The sequence below is a fragment of the Hevea brasiliensis genome, chromosome 17 (genome assembly GCF_030052815.1).
Source record: "Hevea brasiliensis isolate MT/VB/25A 57/8 chromosome 17, ASM3005281v1, whole genome shotgun sequence".
Taxonomy (NCBI): domain Eukaryota; kingdom Viridiplantae; phylum Streptophyta; class Magnoliopsida; order Malpighiales; family Euphorbiaceae; genus Hevea; species Hevea brasiliensis.
This window is the reverse complement of record NC_079509.1, coordinates 19,733,644-19,749,366: the sequence shown is the minus strand read 5'-3', so window position 1 is coordinate 19,749,366 and position 15,723 is coordinate 19,733,644. Positions and strand designations below refer to the sequence as shown.

The window sequence follows — 15,723 nt, the reverse complement described above, 5'->3', positions numbered from 1 at the left end:
TAGACTCTTTGGATTTCAGAGTTGAGAAATATGTTTTAGATTAATTTGTAGATTTGGATTGGTTATTTTCATATTTTTTATAAATATGAGCTTTGATTCTTTCCTTGTGTGCCTAATTTACTTGCCTAATGTTGGTACCCATTGGGTATTGTGTTAATATTTGATTGAAGGACCGAAAAGTGAAAATCATTGATAGATAATCAAGGATTGGAACTTAAAATTACCTAGATTTAGAAATAAACAAGAGTTTTAAGAGGATTTAATGGTTGGTTACAAAACTTAATAGATTTTAAATTAATCAAATATCGTATGAAAGTAGGTTTGGTTATCTTAAAACACACTTTGGTTTGCTTGAAAAGGATATTAAAGAAATTTAGAATCAATCACCTTCAAACTCTATTTCCTCTTAAAAATGGAATACCTAAGACAAATCTTAATTAATTTATGAATAAACTCCCAACTCTGGAATCATTTTTATCATAATTAGACTTTGATTTAAATTACCCGTTATTGATTTAGTTCAATTACATCTAGATTTAGAATTTGTTTGCTTACTCTTTACCCATTTTAGTTAGATTTATCAATTTTACTCTGCTCATTTACATTTACCATTTATTCATCAATCATTAGCCTAAATAATCACTTCATTCATAGTTTGGTACTCAAACGACAAATTCTCGTGGGAACAATACTTGACTTGTAACACCCCTACATGCATAGTCCTGTGCAAATCATTGTTCCGGTGACCAGTGTCGGTTTAGACAATTAAGAGGATTAGAATCATATTTAATTCACCTAGAAAAGCCCTGAACAAAAATTAATAGTGATTACTAGAAGGGTAAATACAGATCAGAAAAATAGAACATAAAAGGTTAAATGAGCCGAGGGTCACAGCGATGGGTGACCGCACGGGAAGTGATTGCAAGATCAGTCAAAACCCTAATTTCGTATGGGGCATTGTGACACCTCAGTCCTAGGAAAAATTGCGAAGCTAGGGGAAATATGAAAATCATAGAAAAAGGTAGAGAATCAGATCAAATAATTAGGTTAGGATTCCAGAAGAAATAATGAATTATTAGCAAACCGGATCAGACCGGCAAGGGGCAAATTGGTCAATTCACTCCTAGAGGTGACTCATGGCCTAACTGTCCAATAAAATCTGAGGAATTAAAATTTTGAAGTATAGATTTAAATTAAAGAACTATGGAAAAAGAAAGGAAAAAGAAAAGAAAAGAAAAGAAAATTTGAATTATGACATCACCCAAAATGACCTAAGCAATGACCTCATAATTAATTTTCATTTAATTAAATTTTGACTAAGTCAATTGAGGGGATAAAAACAAAAGAATTAAAAATCAATTTTTCATTTCTTCTTTCTCATGAAGCTGGCACCACTCCCTCTCCCAATTCTCTCACTACACACCTCTATGGAAGCTTACTCTCAAGCTTCTTAAACCCCAAAATTAACCATAAATTCCATAAATTCCTTCAATAAACCTTATTTTTGAAGCTAGGTAAAACTATTGACAATAAAAAGAAGAGGAAAGAAAGGAGATTTGAAGAGGGAGAAATTCAACAAAAGAGGTTAGTGGTTAGTTTTTAATTTTATGTTTAAATTCATAATTAAGTAGTTGAATTACACTAGAAATTTTGAAAAATTGAGACAAAATCAAGCATGAAGAACACTAATGGAATTTCGGCCAACATGTAGTGAACTAGGGTTTGCATGATTTTGATGAAATTAAAATGGTATGTAAGTGTAATAAAGTGGGTAGAAGATGACTACACGCTTTAATTGCATCAATTGAACAAGTTGCATAATTAAGGTTCTTGACCCTTAGGTAAATTGGGGGAAAAATTAGAGCTTTTTGAAATTGAACCAAAGTGACCAAATTGAGACTCAAAATGGTCAATTGGGACCAATTATGGTATGTTTGAATGGTGAGAAGTGAAGTCAAATTCGGATTGGTAGGGGTCCAAATCTGGACAGCCTGACCTTGGTCCACTTCAAGGACCAAAACTGTAAATCTACCACTCCAATTAGTGTGAGGCCAATTGAAAATGAAAGTAGACACATAATGCCACCATTTTCATGTGGAAACCCTACCCTGAAAATGACTCTAAGTTAGTGAACAATTAGGTTAGACCCGAAATTGGCACACTACCACTATACAAAAATGACTAAATGAACAGTATTTGTTCATTTGGCCATAACTTGGTCTAGGCAGGTCCAAATGACCTGATTTTTGTGGCATTAGAAAGTTATGACATAGTACTAAAACTTTTGTGTAGAACACAAACCCAAATTCTGCCCATAACAAAGTCAATTTGTCACCCAAAGTTAGGTCACCAAAACTGCCAGAACCAAAAAGTGCCCAAAATTCTGGGTTGTAACCAATCCGGCCAGCCTTAGAAAAATAGGCATAACTTGAGCTACAAAACTCCAAATAGAGTGATTCAGAAAGGGAATTAAAGCTAAGATAATAAGAAATAACTTTGATGAAAGACATTTAGCCAAATTCCCACAGTAACCAGACCAATGAAATAGTAGAAAATAGTGACCCAAAACTGAAAATTTACAATGTCTCTTAGGAAGCTTAGAAATTTAAATGGCAACCAATGCCAACCAATTTGACACTCAAAATGTGGCATGTGGGTGTCATTAGAATTAACATACCCCTTAAGTATAAAAAAGTCAATATTTTGACTTGAATAGTATCATGAATAGTATCACCATACACAAAAATGTAAAGGACCGAATTTAAGAACCGTAAGGAGTAGGATAAGTATGCAAAGAAATTATTGGAATTAATTATTAGAAATGGATTGAATGGATGCTGAAGCACTTTAAATTATGTGTTTCAGTTGGAAAGGGATCTTCGAATGAAAAACAAAAATTGGAGTAAATTGAGTCAACAAAAGAGGTTTGTGCATAACTAGTTTTCCATTTATAACGTTTTGCATATTTCCTTTGATTAAATGAGTTTATTTTCTTGATGTTTTATGTTTCTCAAGCATTGAACTTATTTCAACAATTATGAAAATGTATTACACTATGAATGAGTTTAGTTTTGGGAAATGGTTAAATTATGACTTTATTGTTATTATGGATTGAAAAGAATTTTGCTTTGGAAAATTATGATTGGAATATGGTTACATGGGAAATGGATAAAATATGTTTTGAATTATGATGGACATAAAAATTATTGGATATTAGAATTGACATTGAATTGAATTGTACTGTGAATTTTATGCTCACAAAAAGGAATAATGAAATTTACGAGGTTATTTTATATCTCACTATAGATGCTTGACTTAGTTATTACTCGTCCCTCATTAGTTGAGGAGACACTGGAGTTAGCTTTGTTTTGATTACTATGGTACGTGCACATGCTTAGATCCTCCTCTTATTAGAGGTTAGATCTAAGTTTAACTTGGCCCTTTTCGGAAGTAATTTGTTGTGTGGATGTAATGTGCACGACGATTCGATCTCCCTGACCATAGGGAGTGAGAATCACTTCGAAGATGGCCCTTACGGGTTAGTCATGCATAGAGTTAGTGAGATTAAGAATGGTTTTTGGAAAATGAGCAATGGTGATTTTTAAAATAAGAATTGTACATAATTGATTTTGGTGAAATTTTCTCTTTATTTCCATAAATTGATGGAATTATCTTAAATGTTCAGTTATGATTTATAAATTGAATTTCTTGATCAATGTCATTTAAATACTTGATTTGTATCATTGAAAATATTGACTTTGATTTGATGAATTTCAAGATGTCCAAATTCTTTGCTATAATTTTGTCAATGTATAGTGTATTATGTTTTAAATTATAGTTGTACACCACTAAGTTCACCGCTCAGTGATAGTTTTGTATGCTATCACAGGTGAAAGGAATATAGAGCAGCTGAGTAAGATTCCTTGAAGACACATTGGGACTAGCTCCGGGTATATCATAGGTATACCCTTATAGATTAGATTTTGATGTATTCATGTAATAATATATATGTAAATTATTTGAGCAGTTGTACAAAAACTCTTGTAATATTATTTTGGTATGTAATAAAATATAAATTATTGTAATATTAATTTGAGAATTTATTTATCTGTATATTTTTATAATATTAATTTTATTACCTTAATGAACATAATATTCATATTTCTTCCTGAGTTTTGTAATTAATGAATGCTTTTCTTTATGATAAGTATGGCTTGAAAATTTAATTGAGTTGATTATATTGAATTGGGATACGAAAATGATTTGTATTGGAGTTGTGGTTGAGAAAGAAATATTGGGAGTATGTTTCTTTTCAGGTTTTGAAGATTTATTTTCTCAAAATACAGCTGACACTCTGCTGAAATTTTTGTAAAAATTGCGGTAATTTTAAATATATAAAAATTTGATTTATGACTTAGTGTCAATTAAAGGTTTTTAATACCTGTAAAAAAAAAAAAAATTACCCACCACTTTAAATTATGAGCGGAAATTATTTTAAAATCCCTTGTAGTATATTTAATGGGTTACCGGTAGGCGAAGTTCGGGAATTCATTAGGTGTACTACGGGATCATGTTATACTTTACGGAGGGGTAAGGTGTGACATGTTTAGTGGTATCAAAGCCTAGGTTTTAATGAAAATTTTGAATTGTGAAATTGAAATAATTTTTGATAAATATAGCTGCTCAAATGTTTGATACATATAGTACATTTACATCATAAATATAAACTGACAGGGAGAAATCTCCTTGTGTTGGTTGTACAGGAAATAGAAAATCCTGTGAAAAGATATGGAAGAGAAGGATGGGACAATATAACAGTCAGTGAGGCCCCAGCTCCTCAGAGTGTCGAGAGCCCGATTGTACCAGCCCCACCTGTACAAATTACCGCACAAATGGCCTAGCAAATGGCCATTTTTTTTTCAGCAGATGGCTGATAACCTGTCAACCCAAGCCCAAGCACAAACCCAACCCCACAAGGGCAACATGAAATAGAGAAGAGTGAGAAACCTATGGGTCAGAGTTCGAGTAGTGGTTTAGGAAAGAGAAAAGAGTTTGAAGGACCCCGAACCTCTAAGTATGATAGAGGCGGATCTTCAGGGCAGAAGCAATCGAGAACCAGAAGTTCCTACCCTATCTGTGTCTGTGATGTATGTGGAAAGTTACATGGGGGCATTTGTCGTAAGGCCATTGGAGCCTGCTATAATTGTGGAAGAATCGGACATTTCGCCAGAGATTGTACTACAGCATGTCGACCTATGCCACATACTACCCTGGAAGGATTAGTCCAAGGTTCTGCTTTTAGAGATTCACAGATAGTTAGTGGAGGCAGAGGTAAAGGTAGAGGTGGTATTACTGACAGCCAGGGCATAAGGCATCAATCTGAACAGAGTAGTACACCAACCCGAGTGTTCCTCACGCATCAAGAGAGAAAAGTGGAGACTTTCGACATAGTTGCCGGTATGTTCTTAATTTTTGAAAGGAATAATTATGCACTATTGGATTTCTGGCTCTACTTACTTATATGATAATGTTAGAATTATATATTTTGCTGTTATTCCCTTGCATAGAAATAAATTTTGATTCTTTAGTGATTAGTCCTTTAGGATAAGGACTACGACAATAACTGTGATTGAAATCAGTCTTGGAGTAGTTGCTAGGGAGAGACGTCCCCTAGAATACGATAAATTATAGAATTAATTGGTGTGCCTGTTTAGTGCAAGGTAAAAAGACCTAAAAGTGAACTATAATAATATAGCTGTCCTAGATGAGGACAAAGGTATTACCGTCGATAGATATTAGTGAGTAATAAGATATGAATTCAAGAAGGATAAGATATAAAAAAATTTGATCTATTGGGATGTATCGTAGTATATCATGGGTATACCCTTGTACATTAGATTTTAATGTATTCATGTAATAATATGTATGTAAATTATTTGAGCAGTTTTACAAAAACTCTTGTAATATTATTTTGGTATGTAATGAAATGCAAATTATTGTAATATTAATTTGAGAATTTATTTATCTGTATATTTTTGTAATATTAATTTTATTACCTTAATGAACGTAATATTCATATTTCTTCCTGAGTTTTGTAATTAATGAATGGTTTTCTTTATGATAAGTATGGCTTGAAAATTTAATTGAGTTAATTATATTGAATTGGGATACAAAAATGATTTGTATTGGAGTTGTGGTTGAGAAAGAAATATTGGGAGTGTGTTTCTTTTCAGGTTTTAAAGATTTATTTTCTCAAAATACAGTCGGCACTTTGCCTGAATTTTTATAAAAATTGTGGTAATTTTAAATATCTAAAAATTTGATTTATGACTTAGTGTCAATTAAAGGTTTTTAATACCTGTAAAAAAAAAAAATTTACCCACCACTTTAAATTATGAGCGAAAATTATTTTAAAATCCCTTGTAGTATATTTAATGGGTTATCGGTAGGCGAAGTTCAGTAATTCATTTGGTATACTACAGGATCATGTTATACCTTACGGAGGGGTAAGGTGTGACCTGACTTATCACTTTATTACTTGATACGACCCGTATACTTGAGGATTCACGCATCCAGTTTTTGGCACCGTTGCTGGGGATTTGATTTTTGTTTGATATTGAACGATTGTTTGTTTGGTTAATTTGGGTATTTTATTTTTATTTTTAATTTCTTTTACCATTTTATTTTGAGAATTTGTTTATTTTGTTTTTTAGGTATTTTTATTTTATGAGAAGGATAAAAAATAAAGAAATCAATTTATTCTTTGATCTAGAAATAGAAAAGATAGTAAGAACTTTAAGAGCAAAAGCTAAGAGGAGAAAAGCCGAATTTAGAGCTCAACAATAATAAGAAAGAGCATAAGAGCAAGAGCAACTACAAGAAGAAATGGCCAACAACAATAACAACCATTTTGTGAAGGATCATGCCTATCATAACATTGGGGGTTTCATGCCAAGTATCATAAGACCAAGAGTAGAAGCTAATAATTTTGAATTGAAGCCCGCACTCTGTCAAATGGTACAATAATCACAATTTGGGGAAAGTCCAAGTGAAAGTCCACATGTTCATCTAGCACACTTTCTTGAGATCAGTGATATATTGAAGATAAATGGAGTTTCTGATAATGTAACTCGATTCAGATTATTCGCTTTCTCTTTGAAGGACTGAGCTAGAGAGTGGTTACATTCTTGCCATCAGGTTCTATCACAACATGGGATGAACTTTCTCAAGCATTTTTAGCTCAATATTTTCTACCAAGCAAGACAACTAAGCTAAGAAATGAGCTGGCTTCTTTCAAACCTAGAGATGATGAGAGCTTATATGAAGCATGGGAGAGGTACAAGGATTTGTAAAGGAGATGTCCACACCATGGGATTCCTAAGTGGATACTTGTTTAACACTTTTATGATGGAGTTTCACCAGCTATTAGAAGTACAACTGATGCATCTTCTGGAGGTGATCTTATAGAGAAATCTAAAGATTAAGCTTTTTCTGCTTTAGATAAAATTGCGCATAATAACTACTAGTGGAGTTGTGAGAGGAATGAGATCAAGAAACTAGCTGGTATGTTTGAGCTTGATGCCATGAATATGATTAATGCTAAGTTTGATGCTTTGACAAAGAAGATAGACAAGTTAAGCATGAAAGTAGATTCTTCAGTTGGAGGTTCAAGTAATTCAGTACATAGTGGAGCTGCAAATGTCAACTGTGCAACTGATTTTCTTGTATTTGGTCAAGATTTTTCAAGTAAGCAAGTAGATTATGTGGGGAATTACAATCAAAGACCAGATGGTAACCCATTTTTTGTAACTTATGATCCAGCATGGAGAAACCACCCCAATTTCTCTTGGGAAGGTAGACAAGGACAACACCAGAATTTTTAACAACCTTCTGGGTATCAACAATATCAGAATTTTTAGCAGAATAGAGGTCTTCCTCCTAGAATTCCTAAACCTCAAAATGCACCTACTCCACCACAACCATAATAAGCACAACCAGACAAGACGGCTAGATTAGAAGCCATGATTGAAACTCTACTAGTAAGCTATCAAAGTTAACAAGAAATGATTTCTCAATTAGCATCTAAAGTGGATCAAATGGCAACACACAACAAGATGTTGAAGAATCAAATAGCCCAACAGGCTAGCTCTTCAAACAAAAAGCATTTGGGAAGCTTCCTAGCCAACCAGAAAATTCAAGGGAGCATTGCAAGGTTATTACATTGAGAAATGAAAAAATATTGGAGAGTGGAGATAAAAAGATTGAAGGGAAAGTTGAAGAAGAGAAAAATAGAGAAGGAAATGAAAACGCTAAAGTTGAGGTTAGAGTTGAAGTTGAGAAAGAGAGTTTAGTGGAAGAAAAAGGGAGTAAAGAGAGATAGAGTGAAGAAGAAGAACCTAAATATGGAGCACCTAAGGCTTACATGCCACCTTTACCATTTCCACAAAGATTTCAGAAAGCAAAGTTAGATAAACAGTTTGGGAAGTTTTTGGAGGTGTTGAAGTCTTTACATATGACTATTCCTTTCATTGATGCCTTAGCACAAATGGCTTCATATGCTAAATTTTTGAAGGAGATTTTGTCTAACAAGAAGAAGTTGGAAGAATTTGAGACAATAGCTCTTACAGAAGAAAGCAGTGCTATCTTTCAAAATAAGCTTCCACCCAAACTAAAGGATCCTGGTAGTTTTTCCATACCATGTCACATTGGAGATGTCAGTATAGATAAAGCTTTATGTGATCTTGGAGCCAGTGTTAGTCTAATGCCATTGTCTATTTATGAGAAAAAGAAGATTGGAGAAATGAAGCCTACCACCATTTTACTACAGTTAGCAGATAGGTCTATTAAACTTCTAATTGGGGTAATTGAAAATGTTCCTCAGAAAGTTAGAACATTTTTCATACCAGTGGACTTTGTAGTATTGGAGATGGAGGAGGATGTACAAATTCCTCTTATTCTTGGTAGACCTTTCCTTGCTACTACTGGAGCTATGATTGATGTAAAGAATGGTAGGCTTACATTAGATGTAGGGGAAGAAAAAGTTGAATTTAATTTGTTTCAAGCAATGAAAAAGAAAGATGATTCAGATTCATGTCTAAGAATTGATGTAGTAGATGAGTTGGTTGAAGAAGTGTTTAAAAAGCAACATCCTAAAGATCCCTTAGAAGCTTGTTTGGTTCACAGCATAAAAAACGGAGATGAGATTGAAGAAGCTGCAGAATATGCTCAAATTTTGAAAGGAAATTTACATTTGCCGATGGCTAGTGTTGAGAAGATTAGAGATTTGAAGCAAGATGCTACTTCACCACCAATGCTTGAAAGAAGTGAAGCACCAAAGGTAGAGTTAAAATCTCTTCCAACAAATCTCAGGTATGCTTTTCTTAGTCAAAATTCTACATATCCTGTGATTGTTAGTGCTAAATTAAATAATTGTGAAGTTGAAAATTTATTAAGAGTTCTTAGAGAGCATAGGAGGATAATTGGTTATACCATTGATGATATTAAAGGAATACATCCTTCTGTGTGCATGCATAGAATTTTGTTGAATAATGATCACAAAGCCTCTAGAGAGTCACAAAGAAGATTGAATCCAAATATGAAAGAGGTTGTGAAAAAAGAGATCTTAAAATTACTTGATGCAGGCATCATTTACCCTGTTTCTGATAGCAATTGGGTAAGTTCAGTTCATGTTGTACCCAAGAAAGGGGGCATCACAGTAGTGAAAAATGAAAATGATGAACTAATACCTACTAGGACTGTAACTGGATGGAGAATGCGCATAGATTATAGGAGATTGAACAATGCAATTAGAAAGGACTATTTTCCATTACTATTTATAGATCAGATGCTTGAGAGATTAGCTCATCATTCTTATTTTTGCTATTTGGATGGCTATTCAGGGTTCTTTCAGATCCCTATTCAGCTAGATGATTAGGATAAAACCACCTTCACATGTCCCTATGGTACCTTTACATATCAAAGGATGCCATTTGGATTATGTAATGCCCCAGCTACATTTCAGAGATGTATAATGTCCTTTTTTTTTTTATTTCATTGAGGATATTATTGAAGTGTTCATGGATGATTTTTCTATGTATGGTAAATCTTTTGATGAATGCTTATCTAACTTGTCTAAAGTTTTGCAGAGATGTGAAGAGTTTAATTTAGTTTTGAATTAGGAAAAGTGCCATTTTATGGTACAAGAAGAAATTGTTTTGGGACATCTTGTGTCAAACAGGGGTATTGAGGTAGACAAAGCAAAGGTAGAAATTATTGAGAAAATGCGACCCCCAATATATGTAAAAGGAGTGAGGAGTTTCTTGGGGCATGTTGGATTTTACAGGAGATTCATCAAGGATTTTTCTAAGATTTCTAAACCTCTTACTAATTTATTGAGTAAAGATGTGGAATTTAACTTTGATACTAATTGTATGAATGCTTTTTGCAGGATAAAAGAAGCTTTGATATCTGCTCTTATTATGCAGCCACCTGATTGGTCATTACCTTTTGAGTTGATATGTGATGCAAGTGATTATGCCATTGGGCTATTTTAGGATAAAGGAAAGATAAGAAGGTATATGCAATCTATTATGCAAGTAGGACATTAGATGATGCTCAAATAAATTATTCTACTACAGAGAAAGAGTTTTTGGCAGTGGTCTTTACAATAGATAAATTCAGGTCCTATCTTGTGAGGTCTAAAGTAATAATGTACACAGATCATGCAGCTATTAAGTATCTTCTTCATAATAAAGAGGCTAAACCTAGGTTGACAAGGTGGGTATTACTCCTTCAAGAGTTTGATTTGGAAATTAAGGACAAGAAAGGAGTAGAAAATGTAGTAGCTGTATCTAGATTGAGGCAAGAACAAGGAGACAATTTGGGGAAAGAGCTTCCAATAGATGATTATTTTCCTAATGAGCAGCTTTTGGCAACCATTAGTGTAAAAATTCCTTGGTATGCAGATTTTGTGAACTATTTGGTGTGTGGAATCCTTCCACCTGATTTGACATGGCAACAAAAGAAGAAATTTCTTTTTTGATGTGAGGGATTATGATTGGGAAGAGCCATTTTTGGTTAAGAGATGTGGAAATGAGCTGATTAGGAGATGTTTAGCTGATAAGGAGATAGAGGATGTCATTAGAGATTGCCATTCTTTACCTTATGGGGGTCATATGAGTGTTGCAAAGACTGCAGAAAAAGTTCTTCAAGTATGATTCTTTTGGCCTCATATATTTAGAGATATGAGAAAGTTTGTAAATGTATGTGATAGGTGTCAAAGGATAGAATATATCTCAAAAAGAGATGAGATGCCCTTCCAAAACATATTGGAAGTGGAACTATTTGATGTGTGGGGTATTGACTTTATGGGACCTTTTCCATCATTTTTTGGGAATAAGTACATCTTGGCTGGAGTATATTATGTGAGCAAATGGGTTGAAGCTATACCGTCTCCAACCAATGATATTAGAGTTGTGGTTAAATTTCTTAAGAAATTCATTTTTACAAGATTTAGGGCTCCACGTGCCATTATAAGTGATGGAGGTTCTCACTTTTGCAACCATCAATTTGAGAGACTATTACAAAAATATGGAGTTAAGCATAAGGTTGCAACACCCTACCATCCACAAACTAGTGGTCAAGTGGAGATCTCAAATAGAGAGTTGAAAAGGATTCTTGAGAAAACAGTGAACAGTTTAAGGAAAGATTGGTCATTAGAGATGGATGATGCTCTCTGGGCTTACAGGACAGCTTTTAAAACTCCCATTGGCACAATCCCTTTTAGATTAGTTTATGGGAAAGCTTATCATTTACCTTTGGAGTTGGAACACAGAGCATATTGGGCTGTAAGGACACTGAATTTTGACTTAAAGGGTGCTGGAGAAAAGAGAATGTTGCAATTAAATGAACTTGAGGAACTTAGACTCAATGCTTATGACAATGCCAAGCTTTATAAGGAAAGAACTAAGAGATGGCATAATAAGCACATTAGGAGGAGAGAATTTCAAGAGGGAGATGTTGTTCTCTTATATAATTCCCAGTTAAGGTTATTTCCTAGGAAATTGAAGTCAAGATGGTCAGGACCTTACACAGTTACAAAGGTATATCCATATGGAGCTATGGAGATAGGGAATGAAACCTCAGGTACTTTTAAAGTTAATGGGCAAGGACTAAAACACTATATTGTTGGAGAGCCCACGCAAAAGGTTGTAGAGGTTTCATGGCTTAGTTCCCAAACTGAGGATATTTAGGTGAGTTGGAGTGGAAGGTCAAGCTTAAGACCTTAAATAAGCGCTTCTTGGGAAGCAACCCAAGCGTATCCTTTTATAGTTTATTAATTTTCTATTTCATCTCATTTTAGTTTTTACCCTCACTAAACTCAAGGGTGACATTTGTTTATCTTTTGTAGGTCATTCATAAAGATTGGGCAAATTGAGACTTGTAGCAAAAAGGGAAAGAATTGAGAGGGAGCAAGTATAAAGTAAATTTTTGCATTTATCCAGTCCCTGTGAACAGTAACATTTTTAAACTTGTGTTAATTTACTGATTTAGAAAATCTATTTGATAGCACTTATTTAAAGGTGTGTCTTGTGTAAATCTTGTGAAATGCAACTTGAATGAGGATTAATTTTCATATTTAGAACTGATGTGAGCTTTATTGAAGTGGAAAAATAGTGTTTGTTGAGTTTTACCTTTTAGTGTATATATAGTTTTTATAATTTGTTAGAATTTGCATAATTTTGTTTAAGTTACTATTTATGTTACTGTTCATGCTACTGTTTATGTTGCTTGAAAAGTCAATTTCTATGTCTTTTCTGCAATTTTTGAATGCTTCGAATTTGTCTCAAATGCTGCTAAAAATATGTTTTGGGTATAAACTTAGGAATAAATCCATTTCATTAAGTTTGCAAGGGTAATCTACAATTTGTGCCTAATTTGGGCTATTTGTCTTTCAATTCCCACATGCTTATATCATGCTTGAAAAATTTTTGAAAGATGAAGAGCTTAAATTCTTCAATTTTTTGGTGTTTATGTGTATTTGATAATTACTGAGGGTCATGATAGCATTCCACAGCATTTGGACTGTTTTTGGTAAGTGAAATCACAATTTTTCCCAAAACCTGCCGATACTTGCTAATGATATTACTTACCCTAAGCTGTACTCTATGCAAATCCTGCTTAACCCTAAGCAAATTTGTACAGACCCTAAGCATTACCAGAGTCTTTAGTTCAACAATTGCTATATGCTTACCCTAAGCTGTATCCTATGCAAATCATGCTTATCCTTAAGTAATTTTGTGCTAACCCCAAGCATTAACCCAAGCCACCAGTTGTTTGCCCTAAATTTTAAAGTCTTAAGTTTCCGCCCCTTCATCCCACTTCTCACCCGAAACACCAGAGCCCATTACCACTTTCTCCACAGTTTCTTCAAGCAGTTCTTGGAAGTTAAAGAGATTAATTTTCCTATTTAATGGTTAGAACTAAGATTTGGTCTACCCACAAACCTCGAAATTCTAAAACTTTTGCCAAATTGAAAATGGCAAAACCATCTTCACCTTCTGCTGAACCTAACCCTAACCTAAACCACCACCACCATCTCAATCACCATCACATTCACCACCACTACCCTAAGACCAAACACCTTCCCTCATTCCACCAACGCCTCTCACACCACATCAAGAAACACCCATAGAAACCCCCATCCTTGCCCCTGCCATTGAAACCCCTATTGAGACACCCACTACTGAAACCCCAGTTTAAGAACCAATACCTGAATTTGCGCCAACTCAAGCCAAACCTAAAGCCAAAACCAAAATGGCTACGGGTAGAACCAAGAAAGCCTCTGTTGCGAAAAGGAAAGGGTCATCTCCTATTTCTATGGACTTAGAATCTTCACCTAGGGTTTCCTCAGAGCCAGTCAGCAAGAGAACAAGGTCAACATCATCAATTTCATCACTAGTAGCTCCAATCCCTGTTCTTCAGTCACAATTGGCATCTTCTCAGCCTGCTAGAGCTTTAGCAGCACCTTCGGCATCTGTAGATGACATAGAGGAGGTAACTTCTCCATTACCTTGGGCTTTTAAAGATGTAGATATGAAAAATGCATATGAGAGTTTAGCTTCCAAACCCATTTCAGCAAATAAATATTTGGATGAGTAAATTTTAAGAGAATTGGGTATACATGATGCTGCGTTTGCTTATTTAGATGCTGTCAATTGGACTGAGTTTGCTAAGATTAGGGAACCAGTGTACAAACATTTATCTTTGGAGTTTTTGAGTTCCCTAAGGTTGAATTTCAAACCTAATGTTCCTGGCCATAAAAATATAATTTGCTTCAGATGTGCTGGTGTCAATAGAGAGTTAGATATGGACTCTATGAGTGCAATCTTTGGTTTTAAGGATGATGGATATAAGCAGATTGAGTGGCAACACACCATCTATGATCCTATTAAGTTTTGGAAGGAAATAGCCCCTTATGGAGGCTATTATAGACAGAGGATAGCAAAGGCAACTAGGATTATGGATCCTGTATTGAAATATCTTCATAGATTCATCTCTTATACTGTCTTAGGCAGAGGGCATAGTAATAGCATTGTGGGTGCTGGAGACTTATTTTTCTTGTGGTGTATGAAGGAGAGAAAATCGGTTAGCACAACCTCCTTCTTAGCTACTCATTGGCACCAAACTGTCACACGGCACACCACAGGTAGCATAGTTTTTGGAGGATATATAAATTCATTTGGCTTTGATACTAGTTTATACAAGCTTGTGCCAGTTTCTGGTGAGTCATTCTTAGATAGCACAATGTTGCTTCACATGGATCTATGTGAGAAGAAAGGGCACACTTATGTGTTATTACAGTAGCATAGTGATGCTAGTGGTTCTGCAGCACCAGGTGCTTATGCACCAGCAGACCCTATGCAAGCACCTCAGGCAGCTATTGAACAGTAGTTTTCACCAAAAATCTTATCACTTTTAGAATCCTTAGAAGCTAAAGTAGCCAGCTTAACTGCTCAACCATCTGTTCCTCCAACTGAAGCCACAGAAATTCTTGAAACTTTAAAGGGGTTAGAAGTTAAAGTTGATGCTTTGGGACAACAACAAGTCAAACAGCAGAAAAAGTTAGAGAAGAAGCTTAAAAAGAGGTTTTCATCTCTTAAAAGGACACAAAAGCAACAGGAAATTCCAATGTTGGAGCTCTATAATAAATTGGCTAAATCCTTCAATAACCTATACCATTGGCACCAAGACATGCTCCAACATATGAAGGACCTCACAGAAAACTTAGAGACAGCCTCTGAAGCTTCAGATCACCAAGAAGCACCTGCAGAACTTGAAGCAAACCTTGATGTAGTAACCTTGTGCCACCTGTAGACCCATCAGCAGCAGCAAAACCTGGACAACAGCAGCAGTAGCAGAAATTTCTTTAGTTTAGACTCTGTTCCAGTCTTAGCTTTTATTTCAGTTTTAGTTTCTATCTTGGATTTACTTTTGTAATTTGTCTGTTGAATTTTGAACTTTGGTAACAGTTATAGTTTATTTTATTTTATGACTGTGCTTGCACTTTACACATTTCCTTTAGCTTATTTTATCTTACTTTATTATCTAATATGCTTTTGCAGTTGTGAATATAGTTATTTTATGAATGCTCTTTGGCTTGATTCTTGATTTAACTGTTAGATCTTATTTCATTACACTTTTTCATCTTTTTGTGCATTATTT

General features: G+C 34.5%; 1 protein-coding gene and 1 non-coding gene across 2 annotated transcripts; one reads left to right on the top strand and one right to left on the bottom strand.

The window, feature by feature from the left end:
* Positions 1 to 7,268: 7,268 nt before the first annotated feature.
* LOC131175738 (small nucleolar RNA R71) lies at positions 7,269 to 7,375 on the bottom strand. The gene has a single exon (XR_009145927.1). It is a non-coding gene; the product is annotated as a small nucleolar RNA R71 (small nucleolar RNA).
* A 4,345-nt stretch (positions 7,376 to 11,720) lies between these two features.
* LOC110643445 (uncharacterized) lies at positions 11,721 to 12,251 on the top strand. The gene has a single exon (XM_021795818.2). The coding sequence runs from the start codon at positions 11,721 to 11,723 to the stop codon at positions 12,249 to 12,251; it is 531 nt and encodes a 176-aa protein (XP_021651510.2).
* Positions 12,252 to 15,723: the final 3,472 nt, after the last annotated feature.

Bases quoted from the DNA above. Each gene is read 5' to 3' on its own strand.
- LOC110643445 (XM_021795818.2), top strand. From the start codon at position 11,721: ATGGATGATGCTCTCTGGGCTTACAGGACAGCTTTTAAAACTCCCATT.